The sequence below is a fragment of the Euprymna scolopes genome, chromosome 10, assembly GCF_053919585.1.
Source record: "Euprymna scolopes isolate OS-2025 chromosome 10, ASM5391958v1, whole genome shotgun sequence".
In the NCBI taxonomy this organism is placed as follows: domain Eukaryota; kingdom Metazoa; phylum Mollusca; class Cephalopoda; order Sepiida; family Sepiolidae; genus Euprymna; species Euprymna scolopes.
In genome coordinates, this window is record NC_136491.1 from 126,884,506 (window position 1) to 126,901,210 (window position 16,705).

The following is a 16,705-nucleotide window of genomic DNA, read 5'->3' on the forward strand; positions in this document are numbered from 1 at the left end:
GGGAGTCCTCGGTTTTCGCCAGTCCCGACTTATGCTGTTTTGAGGCTACAAATGCACCTCATAAAAATATGAAAAATAATATCAAGTGTCTTACGTTATTTAGCATTGTAAGTGACATAAACAAACGTGAACTAGTTTCTGGTGCACGACCGAAGAATTGCTTTATTTTGGTGGTGAGCAAGGGAGACGGTGTAGCTAACAACGCCTCAGTCTCAGTCATACGTTATTTTGGTTGTTTATACCGGTTCTCTCTTGTGTGTTTGATCCTTTTTTTGTAAACTATTTGCCTTTTATTATGGCTCCCAAGCATAAGGCAGATTCTTTTGATGTAGTGCATCAAAGAAAAGAAAGGCTATAGAAATTAAATTGGACATGATAAAGCAATCTAAAAATGGTGACACACCAACAAACATTGACCGGTCACTTCTTGGCTTTAGTCATTCGACTGTGGCTACCATTATTAAGGATAAAGTGTGCATCGTTGAACATGAGAAAGGATCTGCTCCTATGAAAGCGACAGTGATAACCAAGCAGTGAAGTGGTCTAATTATTGAAATGAAAAGATTATTGGTACTATGGCTGGCAGATCAAAATCAATGTAAGGTGAGCCTTATGGTGATTCAGGAGAAGGCAAAAAGATTGTTCAAAGTGTTGAAAAAAGGAGGGAAGAAAGTGAATGCGGCTAGTAGGGGTTGGTTTATACAATTTAAAGCTGTGGCCAGTTACCATAACCTTGAAGTGAAAGGTGAAGCTGCTAATGAGGATGAGAAGCTCTGCGAACAAAGCCTTTCTTGAAAATACAAAAACTCGTGCGTGTGTTTTGCCTTTTATATGTATAGATTAACAAATGTTCCACACTTCTAATACTTTTATTGTCATTGAAATCGGTGAAATCGCCATTCGTTAATCAAATCAATTGACTGCTTGCTCTAGTCAGGAACTAACTGCTGTGCATTGGGAGGAAGCTTCACATGCCTCCCGGTAGTGACAGTCCACAATTCATTGCAGTCTACATTGCCTGTAGAGAACCTATTGTTGGTATTATTAAATCACTTTTAATTTTATACAATGACTTGAATTAAGTTTAAAATGCAAAAGTCAAGTATAATGGTCTAATTATACTCTAAACAGAAGCATTCATTTTGAATGTGCCTCTGTCTTATCAAAGAACCTACTGTTGATTTTATAGGCTGAGCCATTTTTCTTGTGTGGTGATAAAACTTCTTGAATGCAATGATGTTGGTAGGCTGCATAAAAGTGTTAACTTTAACCAAAATTGGACTGTTTCTTTAATCAAATTTATTTGAGTATCGATTTTTGATACTTATCAAAGGTATTACGATACAAAACCTATCTAAAACACTCCCATGCACATAAGGTACATGTGTGTGAAATTTAAAAAAATCAGCCCAGTCGTTTTGGAGTCTATAGGGGACGAACTCACACACACAAATAAAGTGCTTTTTATATATAAGTAGAGATATACCCACACACGTGAAAATCAATTTCGAAAAATCAGATCCCCCCCCAAAAAAAAAAAAATAAATGACTAAAACTAAGTTCTTTGTAGAGAAATAACAATAGTTAAGAAATGATAGAAGCAAAGTTATCTTTCAAATTAAAAAAAACAAAAAAAAACAAAAGAAAACAAGATGCTGATTCATTTCCTGGGTTGTATAATTATAGGATAACATTAAAAATCTTTAATACTGGACAATATTCAATGATATAAATGGTCATAATCTTTTTTTCTAAATTTTAGATATTTTTTTTCCACGGTTACACCGATTAAAAAATATTGACTTTGTTGGGGTTTGTTGTGTATTATTAAAGTTTTAGCTAGATATAAAAACACAGAAACTGCCTGTTATATCATAGAAGATAGAATGCACAATTTAAAAAAGCTTATTTTTACACTGATAAACTCGTTTGTTTATGGGTTAGGAAAAGAGTAAAAAAAGTTGATTCGACAAAAAAAGGAAAAAAAAAAGAAATGAAAAGGTCTTGTAGATAAGAGAAGTAAGAATCCCTTTGAGAGTAATACCTAAGGCAGATAAAGAATTGAGAAGGAAGGAGATAAAGAGATTTGTTTTAAGTTGTTGGCTAACCAAAGAGAAAAAAAAAAAAAACATGCAAATAATGAGAAAAGAAAAAAATTGAAAAATATATGAAATGGAGGTGAACATGACACAGGAAAAGTGCAAAATTTACCAAAATATATAAAAAGAATTTTATAAAAAAGAAAATTCCAGTACCATCATTTTTGAAAAGTAGCAATTATTTAAATCGATACGTACATACATAACTTGTGGCTGCAACCAAGAGTGAAATAGTGAAATACTCATCCCATACAAATCAGTTAAAAAATTAAAAAAAAATGATTTTAGACATGAACTATTAATATTTTAAATGAGAAAAAGCTAGATCATACATATTTAAATAAATGAATAGTGAACGTATGTTAAAACATAAATACTAAATAAAAGTAAATGGAGCTTCTTTCTTTCTTTATATATACCTACACACACACACACACACACACAAGGTGCCTTCAATAAGTTTCCAGACTTTTTTGTAAAGGCATTTAAAATTGTCATAGTCTCTTGAAAATGCAGTACATTATTGCTATAGATCTTATGAGATGACTAATATTCATGATTTCAGATTCAAATGGACAGCTACAGCAGGAATTGGAATGCACCTTACTAAAGCCTGATTGTTACAGCTGGTGAATTTCAAAAAATGCAATCTGAACACGATGACACTTTAGAAGAACGATATGCAATAAAATTCTGTTTTAAACTTGGAAAAAATGACACAGAAACATATGGAATGCTTCAGACTGTTTTTGGACCATCTTGCATGAATAAAGCATCAGTTTTTGAGTGGCATAAGAGATTCAAGAAAGGAAGGGAGTTTGTGAAGGATGATGAGAAGTGTGGGAGGAGTAAGAAAATCAGAACACAAGAGTTGATTGGCCAAATAAAGAATTTCATGGATAAGGACCGTTATGTGTCTATAGAGACAATACAAGCACAGTTTGATGTTAGTGTAGAACTGTATACATAATTATATAGGAACTGAAGATGTGGAAGATTTGCATGAAGTTTGTCCAAGGGTACTCAGAGAAGATCAGAAAGACAAACAGTGTAATAGGTATCAAGATAATTCCTTACCCTACCTATTGCCCTGTGACTTTTGTCTATTACCTAAGCTCAAGGAAAACCTTAAAAATTGTCGTTATGAGACAATTGAAGAGATGAAAGAGGCTGTGACAAGGGTCACTGTCACACTCACACAAAATGACTTCCATAGGGCCTTCCAGAAGTTGTTGGAATGGCACAACAAGTGCATTGCAGCAAGAGGGGATCACGTCGAAGGGAACTAGAGTTTCATGTGTGTACTATCAACAAAAGTGCCCATACGAAAAAAGTCTGGAAACTTATTGAAGGCACCTTATATATATATGTGCGTGCACAAAAAGATAAAAACAAATTAAACGCATGAAGAAATTATAAAACATGTGAACTTTATGATTTTTGTTCGGATCAATGAAGTTTTCAGAAAAGGTGAAGATTTTAAATTTATTGGAATAACAATTTAATAAATTTATTGGCAAGAACAAAATACTAAATTGATTTTAACTCCAATGCATTCAGCATGTCATAATCCTAACAAAAAATATATATACAATTTTTGAACTGCTATATACTGCCTTTCTAATAAACATGTTTTTGCCATTATTTCAATAAATTTTAAATATTCGCTTTTTCTGAAGATGTTCACTCATTCAAAGGAAACCGGTAAAGTTCTCATTTTTGATGATTTATCCCTGTTTTATTTGTTTTTTCTTGTCTTTTTTTTTTCACACATCTCCACAGCATTTCATTCTATGATGTATTAAGCATTTTATTCTCATACATACATGTTGTGTCACTACAACCCAAGTTTTTTTGTGTTTCATGCACTTTTGTCAGATGAACAAACTTAATTTTTTTTGTAAAAATTTTCCAGACTGACTCAAGTTTTTATCATTCACTGACCCCTTTATTGCTTATATGTGTCGATTTGGTTTGCTTTGTTTGTTTTTATGGCATATCCTTTTTTTGTCTTTCGGCAAACTTATGTGTTGGGAGTGGTGATAGCAGAGGATTTGTTTAAGTTGACATAAATTTGTTTTGTTAATTTTTAATATACACATACATACATACATACATACATACATACAGGGGATATATTTAGTGGGCTTCTACTATTCAACAAAACACGTGTAAGATGTACTTCATAAAAAATATGAATAAAATGAGTGATAATTAAATACATCTTTTGGTTTTGGAATACTGACTACGAATATATGTAGTCTAAAGAAGCTGATATATCTCAGGTAGTAATGAGACGATTCCAATACCTCCTCCCCCACTGATTCTGATACAATTACTGATTCTGATTCTTTTAAAATCTCTAAATATTTAGCTAGACAGAGTTGTTGACTTTATTTTTAATTTTTGGATTATCGTAAAAACCTATGTAACATGTACATATATTTTCGCAAATGCAACAAATACACTGGCAGATGTTGCTCTACAGATTTTAGTTTTGCTGGTTGTTTAAAATCGACAAATATTTGTTTTATCATTAGTATAATAAAAAGCAAGTTTATAACAAAAACAAACAAAACAATTAAAAGAATTGTTTTGGGTATCAAAAATTAGGCACAAATTTTTCAGATTATGATACCAATATCCCCAAAAGTTATTTTTCTGATTTCCCGCTTCTAATTGAACATCCCAATACTAACATCAAGTTAACAGACAGCAATACGATGCAGGTGTAATAGATAGACACAACTGAAACAAATTAACATGCAGAACGGTGGAATGAATGATGCAGAATCCAGCTTTTTAATAAAAACAAATAAAAAATAAAATATACATTAAATTTTTTTGCCCTACAATTAGAAGTTTAAAGAACAATAGATTTCAATTAAAAATTTAAAAAATAAAGAGAATTTAACTTGATTTCAAATTTATTGCAATTTCTGACATATAGCTCTCTTTAATCATGGCTGCCATATGCATATTTGAAGTTGAATATACATCTGACGAAAGAAAATGTTCCTGAAATAAATCATACGGAACTTTTAGCAGATTACACCGACATAAGTAAGAATATAAGAGTATATTAAAGAAAAACATTATATATATATAAGCATATTGGCTATATATACATATATATATATGTATTAATAAAAATGTGTAAACTACATAACCTATTCCATCGTCATAAATTTTAATTTGCTCCAGTTTGTATTTGCTACACTTTTGCATTGTATTGGCTTTTATTATATAACTTGATATACACACTAAGCAACACTTCAAGCAAATTACATTAACCTCTCTCTCATAAATGTGTGTATATATATATATATATATATATATATATATATATATATAGTGAGGAGCCAAAGTCCCCAAAGAGATTTAATGATCTGATGAATTTCACCTGCTTGCACAAAGTTTACAAATGGAAATAGAGACTCCAAAATTTTTCAATAGCTTTTTGAATTTCACTTTTTAAAAACCAAAAAAACAATGAAAACATTTTAAAGTTTATTTGTTTTACAACACTTTAATATCCCAGCATCTGATTTCAATAATTCCCAGAAATCCAAGTACCCATTTCCTAAATTCTTTTTTTTTGTTTCGAAAATAAAATTATGTTGTCAAACAAATTTATATATATTTTTTGGTTTAGATAAATTATTCTTATATAACTCACTAAAAGTTAATATTTTTTGGTTTAGATAAATTATTCTTATATAACTCACTAAAAGTTATTTTTTGGTTTAGATAAATTATTCTTATATAACTCACTAAAAGTTATTATTTTTGGTTTAGATAAATTATTCTTATATAACTCACTAAAAGTTATTATTTTTTGGTTTAGATAAATTATTCTTATATAACTGACTAAAAGTTATTACTTCTTTTCATTTGACCTGTTTTTCATTCCCACTTTTCATATCAACTAAGTTACTAATTTAAAGTGTTTTTTTTATTTCATAAATAATATTAAATTGATTTTAGCTTGAATTCATTCAGCATGTCATAACCTTTAAAAAATATATACCATTTTTGAGCTACTGCTTATTGCCTTTATGATAAAATAATCTGTTCAGTAAACATTACTTTTACCTTATTTTGATAAACTTTTTTATTATAAAAGATAAAACATGAATTGGTCGAATTTTCTCATTTGTAATTTAAAATTACAATGAAAAGCCGAACAAAAATAAAATGGTTGTAAAATAATAGGGACGTGCATCACATTCACTCATGCTGCATTAGTGATGTTCAGTAAAAAACGTTGGTATGAATTAAAAAAAAAATAATCATACTTAGTACATTGCATTAGTCATTACTGATAGGTTTTATTTCTTAATTTTCTATATTTCAAATAATTGTCTCTAACGATGAAAGAAGTGATACCTATACTAGCAATAAACATGAAATTGTGTGCTAGTCCATATCTTCTCCTCTCTCTATGATGAACATACCAAAAAAAGACAAAGAAAATAGTGTACACCAAAAGTCACACAAGTTGAAGTAGTTTTACTTTTATAAAGAAAATCACTTTAAAGTGATTAATTAGAATTTATAGGCTTCCCTTACCTCCATGTTAACAATAGCTTTCTAAAATCTTGCAAAAGTTTAAATTATTATCTTCCTTGTTCTGCAAAATGGCATTGAAAGATCATAGAGCATCATTTAGCAATAAAATTTGATTCTTGTTTTTTTTTTTTTTTAAGTAAAACTACTTGACCAATTTACATGATTTTTGATGTTCAATATTTTCTTTCCATCATGGATATGTACACCATAAAATTTTTTATTTTTGTATTTTTCACGGGGGGTATGGATTAACAACAAAATATTGATACGGGTTAGTTTGAATTGTACTCCCGCCAAGATTAAAGTCTTCATCTAATTGGTTAAAATTCCTTATAGAGATGAGATAACAAACTTTCAAAACCATCTCAGTTCTTCACAAAAGTTGCAAAAATGACCTGCAGTGTTAACATTTTTAACTGCTTCAGGTCAACATCTTCAATTGTTTAAAACTTTTCAAATATATCATATAAATTATTTATTTATGTCAGAGTATATTTATTTTCAAACATAATTGTGATATTTTAAGGACTTGAAGTGCTTTGGTTTTTACAAAATATGATTTTAATCAAATGCCCTTTGAAACATGCTGATTCAAATTGTTTTTATAGTAGATGGGTAAACACTACTTATAGTTTTACTATAAATTAAAAAAAAAACCTTGAATGATTGATTATAGTCAAAGCGATCCAAAGGCTTCCTTTTCATTAGTTGCTACACTGAAGCATAGTGGAAGTTGCCACTTCATTCACAGGATTACTCCACTTGCCCTTGACCCTCTTATATAATGCTGAGTGTTTAGCAGTGGGTCATCAAGTATCATTTTTTTTAAGTCTTTAGTATGCCTCAACTGAGGACTGAACCCTGGTTTCCTTATCATTATGCCAAATGGATTGGTGAAATAATTTAATTTGAAAATCCTACCCCACCCCTACAAAAGTGAATATGGACTATGTTACCCAATGTAGTCCCCCCCCCCCCCGCCCCTAAAAAATTCAAAATCTATTTTCTTTGGTTATTATGTTTCAACAATTTTAAGATATGCACAAAGAAGGAATTAAGAAAAAAAATAATATTTAAGATTTGACAGAAGGAAATTACTTTCATATATAAATTTAACATAAAATGAACACCCACTTCATAGCTAGCTAGCATTCAAAAGAGACATGTAATCGATCGGAGTTTCCATTTTTTTGTGGCAGGAGAATGGGGGAACATCTCATATCATTTGTGGTTTTCTTGAAATTCCAAGTTAATATGTAAATTTATAACAATATACAAAGAAAAAACTCCCATCTTGTTTAATTTGTTATATTTTATATAAAAATCGCTTTTTGTTTCATGTCAAATATTCTTAATATGGGGAGAGGGGGGGGGTCTTTGTCAAATAATTTGTACTTTCACCTAATAATTAAAGAAACAAAAGAGGCAAAAAGTGTTTACATAGAAAACCCCTAGGAGCCTCTTTCACAACAAACTCACCAGGAGTTAATCGTTGGTATAACATAGAAATAAAATAACCATTGTTATACCAATGATTAACTCCTGATGAGTTTGATGGCAAAGGCGGCCACTAGGGTTTTTCCGTGTATTATTTTTAAAGCGCTATATAAGTTTTGTACCGTTAAAATGTTTATATATATATAACAAATAAATGTCACCAAAGGCAAGATAAGTTACTCTTCTACCTACCTGGATAACTTTTTAGTGGTTTAACTTATTTTGAAGTGTTTTCTGTAAAAATGATTTCATGTAATCCTAACTCCTAGTTCTTCTTAGTGTGGTTTTTTGTTTTTTAGTTTTCTAACAATGCAATAAAAACAAATACTACAAAAAAATAAACTTGAAAATCCTAGCCCTAAACAAGCAGCTCCAGATTTTGTACGTTCTGTAGAAACACATCCCATACTTTACATTCTTTCATCTAACAATTAAAAAAAAAAATATATATATATATATATATATATATATATATAGCATATTTCGCATTCTGTATAAACACTAAAAAAATTTCAAAGAATTAGCAAATCAGAATGTACATGTGTAAAAATGACATTTGAAGAAGAATAGAAACCAAATTAAATTCTGTCAGTTAGGATAATTCCTGTTTTAATCTGATAACATAATAAAATTGTCATCCATTTTTTTTTGTTTGAAATTGTCATTGTTATCACAGATGACCTCTATGAAGTATGAGTAAAAACAAAATGGCGAATTTGTAAAGTCGTCTGTACAAATGAAATTACTAACAGGGCTAAATGTAAACGATAGAATGTTTGTGAGGTCGTGTACATGTATGGGCAATGATTTTTTAAAGTTTTTCTAACTGCATTTCAAAATTTAAATAAAGGAAGCCAGTTTAATAGGACTATATGTAAAAACCACAGTTTGTTTTCATGGTATTTGTATGCAAAATTGGCCATGTTGATGCTAGTTGAGATGCTAGTCATTTTTTATAGTCTCCTATTCTTAAAACTAAATGTATGCAATGTATTGTGAATTGGTAGGCACAATTTAAACTGTTATTCCATTAAACTATTAAGAATAAGGCACTGTTTGCTAAGTGAATCTATAACCGTAATGTATTATGTAGTAAATATTAATATGTAAAAAGGACAAAACCGGCTACATGCAAAAAAGTTAACCTATTAATCAAAATAAGCAATGATTTTGGTTACAGAAGAGAAGTGAATTGCATTAGGGTGAAAGTCTTTGCTACTCTCTCAGTGGGATTACATATTTGAGAAATAAGAAAACAAAAGAATTATTAAACAGTGACAAAATCTATGTATTGTGGGCTAGGAACACACTTTAGTAGTGAGTGTAAAAAATTGTGCATAGGAAGTGTTTACATATTATCCTATAATGTCGAAAGTTGTAGGGGGAAATCATTTCTATTTTATATATATATATATATATATATATATATATACACACACACACATACATACATTAGTGATATAACAATTCCAATATCCCGTCCCCCCAGTTCCAGTCTAAATTTCTGATTCTGATACAATTACTGATTACTTATATATAAATATCAATCCTATATATATATATATATAAGCAAAACATACTAAAAAGAATTGTTTTTGCTCATTGAAAAATAAGCTCAATTTTTTTTAGATTCCGATATTTCATGAAGTTTTAGTTTTTCCGATTCACAATTAATTGTCCCAACACTAACCTCTCTCTCTCATATATATATATATATATATATATATATATATAAAAGAATGTTACTAGTTTTACTTCACAGCATTTTAAACTGCTAAGCTCATAAGGGTACTTTCCTTATAAACATTCATTTATGAAAATTAGACATTCTTTTAGTTATGGAAGACTCTAATAATCTATTAATCTTATTGTTCTTCAGCTCTTTTGAACACTACCTCAGTTCAATAATACTAAACCAATAATAAAAAAGATCATATACATACAATAATGTTAAATCCTAGTTTTATTAACTCATTTCTATTCGGTTATTCACTTCAATTCTAGTTCTAGCTGAGAGGTCAAACTTCTCAATCTAACATCCACAGGTAATATAAATTGGGAAAAATACATAGTAGACATTATCAAGACTGCTGCAAAGGCGAGCTCCCTATACCATAGTTCAAATTAGGTTGTTTTCTTTTATTTATTACATATCACAAAGCAACACACAATGTTGTCATTTCCTCATAAAATTTGGTTTTCTTAGTTAAAAAAACAAACTACTTGATCAAATTACATAATCAAAAATCGAAATATTGAAACAAATGTTGTCCACTTAATTGTGTCGTAGTAATGAACATACCCAAAAATTACAAATAATGAGACAGAAAATGAATTATTAATGAAAATAGTTTTCAAAGACAATTAGCAAAAATTAAGTTTTGTTAAAAAAAAATAAACATGAGAATTTTAATTATAACAAAGCAGGTAATTATTTTTTCGTAATTATTTAGTAATTGTATTCTGAAAACTGAAATTCTTAAGCAAAACTCAATTCTCACTAAACTATCTTCAAAAACTGTTTTCATTAATAATTTTCTACCTAATCATTTTTTCGTAATTATTTTTTTTGTTATTTTTTTTTTTTTTTTAGATATTTTCATTACTGTGACATGACAATTTAGTAGATACTATTAGTTTTACTTGAAATCCATTATTTTGATTTCTGGAGTTCGTTCTAATAATGAAGAAGTGCCATGTTTTATGTCTATGCCTCTATTATCACTACTGATTAAATATCATATGACAAGACAGAAAAGACTGAAACAATTATAGGTTATTTATGTCATATCTAATTCTAAAACTCTGATTTTCAAAAATAAATGCTTGCATGGTTAAAGTTTTCCTTACTTTTTTGAGGATTATTTTATTTATTTTTTGGAATCTTCAAAAAATCCAAATTGTATTATTAATTATTTCATGGCATAATTCTGTCTTATACATTTATATCTCTAACAGATTTGTTAGATGCGTGAATTTAAGGATGTTCTTAGTTTCTGACTCAACTGAATAATAATAAAATTAATAACAAATGTTAAAAAATTTAAGGTACTTATTTAAGAATTAAAGCTAATTTTAAAAAACTGAATTGCAGAAAAATCTTTATGATGTATGTAGCTGTCATGGTACGAAGATGTCATATTCCAAAAACCATGTAAATTGATAAGTTTTTTTAATGTAGAAAATAATTTTTTTAACGATTTATTTTTTAGCGATTTTAATAGTAGATTCTATCCACTATAGGGCTGATTCTGACCTTGATAATTTGAATTGTCTCCCTCTTATTTAAAAAAAATATGGCGAATCAACCACTACACCTTGCTTCATCATAAAATTTGATTTTCTTAGTTAAAAAACAGCAAAATAACTAATTTATTAATTTACATGATTTTTGGAATATGACATCTTTGTTCTGCGATGAGTATATATATCATAAAGTATTTCAAAGATTTTTATGTATGTTTTGAAAATAGATTTAATTCTAAATTTAATACAAATAACTTAATATAATTTCAGTTCTTTTTTTTTTACTATTTTCATTGCATAAAACGTTTGTATTATGGATTATTGTCCAGAGTTCCACCAATATTATGAAAAGAAAACTAAAAAAAATTGTAATACTTTTAAAGTAATTAATGAGAATTTGTAGGCATTACAACAAGTATGAATTATTGTTGTGTTATCTAGCTGTTTCTTGAATTTTTTTCAAAATAACAGGGGGAGGGCAATTACTCCTTAGATGCTTATAAAATTTGATGTTCTTAAACTACTTAATAAAATTACTTGATCAATTTAAATGATTTTTAGAATATGATATTTTCATTTTGTCATAGGAAGATAAGTTATACAGATTTAATAACAAATTTGTTTTATAATCTAGGTGGAATTCTGGACAAGAAACATACTATGATATTCCTTGAAAATTTTAATCCTTGTTAAAACTGATTTTAATTTTTTTTAACTGATTAATTTTTACAATAAACGAAATTTCCAAAACGAAAAAGGGGGAAGGGTTATTAATATCAATTAATATAAGTTTCATATAAATTTTATGATCATCAGAATAAATGCAACAAGAAAATAAGAATTTCTTTCTAATATTAATTTATTTCTACTGAAGAACAATAAAACACAAAATAAACAAAGTTTTTATTAAAAATAAAAAGCATTTAAAAGGTTAAAACAAAAAAAGCAGAACATTAAATAAAATCAACTGAAAATAAAAGCATTGGTTCATTAAAATTGGATAAGTTTTTAATGTAAAAAAGCATGTGTGAATTAAATAAAGATTTTAAATTAAAAAATGTTTTTATTGACCTCTAAAGTAATTTTAAAAATTTTAGCCCATCAAAAGTAAGTAATTTTCAAAAATTTTGACCAATTATATACTAGAATAAAAACGACATATTTTTAAATATTCCCAGGACTTGATTTAAAAATGAATTTAAAATATCCAAAAATTATTTCAACAACAAACTACAACCATAATATACACAGGAACAAAGAAGAAAAAAAGGGAACTGAAAAATAAATTTAGTATGAACTGAACATTTTTACTTTAATTTTTATTTTCTAATTTTTTTTAATTAAATTTTTTTTTAAGTCAAAACTTTTTAAGAAAATTAAAACTTGTAAATAAACAAATCTAAAAGATTGTTAAACCATAAATGACACAAAAAAGTATTATACATTTGTTTTTTTTGTTGCTATAGATATTCAAAATCAACCTACCTTGATGGAAGAAAAATAAAATTGATAAACTAGAAATAAAAGAAATACTGTCGATGTAATAGGCATATAAAGAATCCACCTACCTCTCCATACATGTCTAGTCGATTCACTTTGACACCAGAAATGGCCCACTGGCTGATGGAAAACTGGACCTGTGGAGTAAAGTAAAAGAAATCAAAAGATAACAATCAGGTAAAATAGAATTTCAATTAAAAATATACATTTGGATTATTTATCTTATTTTCACAGCACTTCAGTCAATGTAACCTCCAACCTTGTTCAGATCAAACTCAAGAATCTGCATGGAATTTCGAATGGCGTAATGAATAAAGTACTTTGTAAGTTGTACTCTTTTGGAGGTTAAATGTTCAATCCTCAGTGCAGTCGATACTCAAAAATACAATTGCAAATTACTTAAAACTTCTACTTAGTCATGGTTGATGGAACAAGGGCATGTTATTTTTCTTCCATCAAGGTAGGTTGATTTTGAATATCTGTAGCAAAAAATTATAATACTTTTATACGTCATTTATAGTTTAACAATATTTTAGATTTGTTTATTTACAAATAAATAAAAAGTTCCGTTCCAAATTCCATGCATATTCCCTAGTTTGACAGAAAAATTCCAATGTTCAACAAGATATACTTCTCAACAGGAAAAACCCTTGAGGAAGTTGATCGACTTAAGTACCTTGGCTCCATAACCACTGCAACTGGCCAAGGGAAAGAAGATACCCACAATCACATCAACAACGCTCTCCTCGTTTTCAACCACCTTCACTTCCGTCTAAATAGTGTGATACAGAATTAGCGCGAGATGAAAATCAGGATCTATCAAGCCTTGGTCCACACCATCCTCCTGTACGGATGTGAAACGTGTCCAATAAGAGTCTTTGATCAACACAAACAAGGTGTTTAACCATCAGTGTCTACACCACATCCTCCGGGTTCACTGGCAACAATTTCTCTCTAATGCTGTGGTCCGCACATGCTGCAAAACGTCCTCCAATTTATCCTTACAAGGCACCTTAGATGGTTTGACCACACCCTTCACAGACAACCAGGTGATTTAATCCATAAAGCCATTAACCCAGTCCCATTGCAGAGCTGGAAGAAACATTGCGGTAAACAGCTGAAGTCCTGAATCAAGACAGTGAAACAAGATGCCAAGCTGATTCTGGACTCTCACCTCTACGATCTACATTGCTGGAACCGCAAATGGTTCACGCTAATGGCTACAGTAGCATTTGATCATCGGGCATGATCAGATTCAATTTGAGATGCAGTCCACTTAACGGATGGAGCCAGCTCAACAGACCCACAGTGATAGTCGAATCTAGTACAAGTAAGATACACTTGAAGATCGTAGGTTACATTGATCGAAACGTTGTGAAAATAACACGATGAGAACAGTAGTCCAAATAATACTAATAATCAATCCTAATCTCAAAAATTCAAAAACTTAAAATATACATATATAAATAAGTAAAAATAAGAATGCAGTGAGGAAGAGGAAAAAATAGTTTCTTGTAAGTCGGATTTCATAAGGAATAATAATTTGATATTAAAAGATTGCGGCCAGAGCAGAACGCAAAAAAATCTTATGGATAAACATTAAAAATAGGTTTATGTTGTTGCTTTGTTAAATAATAAATGAGGAATCTTTTTCAGTTAAAATACCTCTAATATTACGCATGTAATTTGCAAAAACATGTTGATATATTTCAAGCATGATGTGAATAAGAAAAATTGTACAACATTAAGTCAAATTTGGTCCCGCAACCTATCAAAAAAAAAAAAATTATAAAAAAAAAACACTTCTCTTAGAAAACATTGTTTGTACAAGGAAATTTCAGTGAGAATTGGAATATAAATCTTTGATGGAATTTTCAGCATTTCTTGGTTATAAGAGCAAATTTAAAAATATTGAATTTCCAATGGTATCTACTTAATTGTCATGTTACAATAACATATCCAAAAATAATGAAAAACGATAAGGTACAAAAATTAATTATTAATGAAAATAGTTTTCAAAGACAATCAATGAAAATTGAGATTTACTAAATTCGCCTAACATTTTCAAAGTTTTCAGAAAATAATCACCTCCCTTGTTGCGATTTGAACTGTCCAGTTTCTTTTTCCTTTTAGCAAAACTCAATTTTTATTAATTGTGTTCGAATATTGTTTAATAATTAAATTTTTACCTTATCGTTTTTCAAAATTTTTGGATATGTTCATTACTGTGAAGCGTCAAAATTTTATAGAGAAGATAGCGGCATTACTCCCAAAAAACATTACTCTTTAAGACATTATGATACTTGTACAGTTTAATCAAAACATTAAAAAATGAAAATATCGAAAAAAAGGTTATATTGTACGTATCTGTTATGGAATGAGGCTCTCTGAAAAAAAAATTCACTTAATTTGATCAAGTAGTTTTTTTTTACAGCACAACAACAATTTGTTATGATGTTGCATAGTTATGGTCCATATTATGGTCCATATTACAAGATTATGGGGACATTTATATTGGGTTGAGAGACGGTGGACATGTATATAACAATGATGAGGGCAGGGGGAGTGATATAGATGATGTGAATTCATTATTGAATGAATGTGTAATAATGTTCTTTTACACAGAGGGGGACAATCATTTACTTATGATGGAGAGGGGACACATTACTTGGAAGGGGGTTATAGAAAGTTCATATTAAGATGATTAACACATTACCTTCAATTGTTGAATGACGACATGAAGACAACAGTTACAAAAATCAATGATGTTCTTTATTTCATTTGACCGGTCGAATGATGATGTCGTCAGGAATTCACATTGGTTCTACATGGTTAAACTTCTACCTTTTTGCCTCTGAGGGGACCCTCCTCTGACCATGTCAGCTCTTTCCAACTGACTCTGCTGACTGCTCGAACCTGACTGCCCAACTCTTTTGACTCATCTGCTAATCATAGCACTAAGAATTCCCTTTTTGCTATGACGTCAGATGTGTGGTTTCAAACATGACCAACTCACGTAGCTCAGCACACATTCTCCAAAACACATTTCTCCAAACAAAGAATTCTCACTAACCTATTTTTTCAATATATTTTTAATTTGTATTGTTCATTCTTTTTTAGCTGACCTTTTTAATTCAGTTTTCATAATAAAATGAACAATTAATTCTTTTTACAATGCAAACAATATCTAACTATTTCCAAAACAATAGGTAAATTCTAACATTCCAATTTCTGAATCTATCTCTGTTCGAGTCTCGGTTTATCCTAATCTCATTTTCCACATATATGTTTTTCTTATTTACTGGAAAAGAGAACAACCTTTTCTTGTAACAATGATACCAAGTAAAAAGTTTGACTTTTAGGAAAAAAAGCTAGTATTAAAGAGGAGGAGAGAGTGCCGGTGCTTTAAATGGAGTTATCTCCCCATAGCATGTTCAAAAAATTCAAAGATGGCTACCTTCAACACACTGTCATAAAAGTGTGTTTTCCGCTGTAAAAGTAAAACTACTTGATCAAATTAAGTGAAATTTTTTTTGGTGATGTTCAGTCCAAAATGGATACGTACAATATAACCTTTTTTTTTGATATTTTCATTTTTTAATGTCTTGATTAAACTGTACAAGTACCAACATTACTCCTTAGCATTAAAAATCATTTGTGTTCTCACCATGATCGACCATCAGCCACTACCTACCACTATCTATTTGGGAAGAAAATATAGAATAATAAGATTTTGATTGTTTTAAAACAAAATCAGATTAAATAGCATGGTTTGTTGTGAACATATAAAT

At 29.3% G+C, this 16,705-nt stretch overlaps 1 protein-coding gene across 4 annotated transcripts in view; it reads right to left on the bottom strand.

The window, feature by feature from the left end:
• Positions 1–16,705, bottom strand: part of LOC145286272 (AP-3 complex subunit mu-1-like) — a 142,464-nt gene that overhangs the window by 59,197 nt on the left and 66,562 nt on the right. For all 4 annotated transcript variants that reach the window (XM_080135111.1, XM_080135109.1, XM_080135110.1 and 1 more), the window contains one exon: positions 12,983–13,051. In XM_080135111.1, the coding sequence (XP_079991237.1) occupies positions 12,983–13,051 (69 nt within the window). The remainder of the gene's footprint in view (positions 1–12,982; positions 13,052–16,705) is intronic.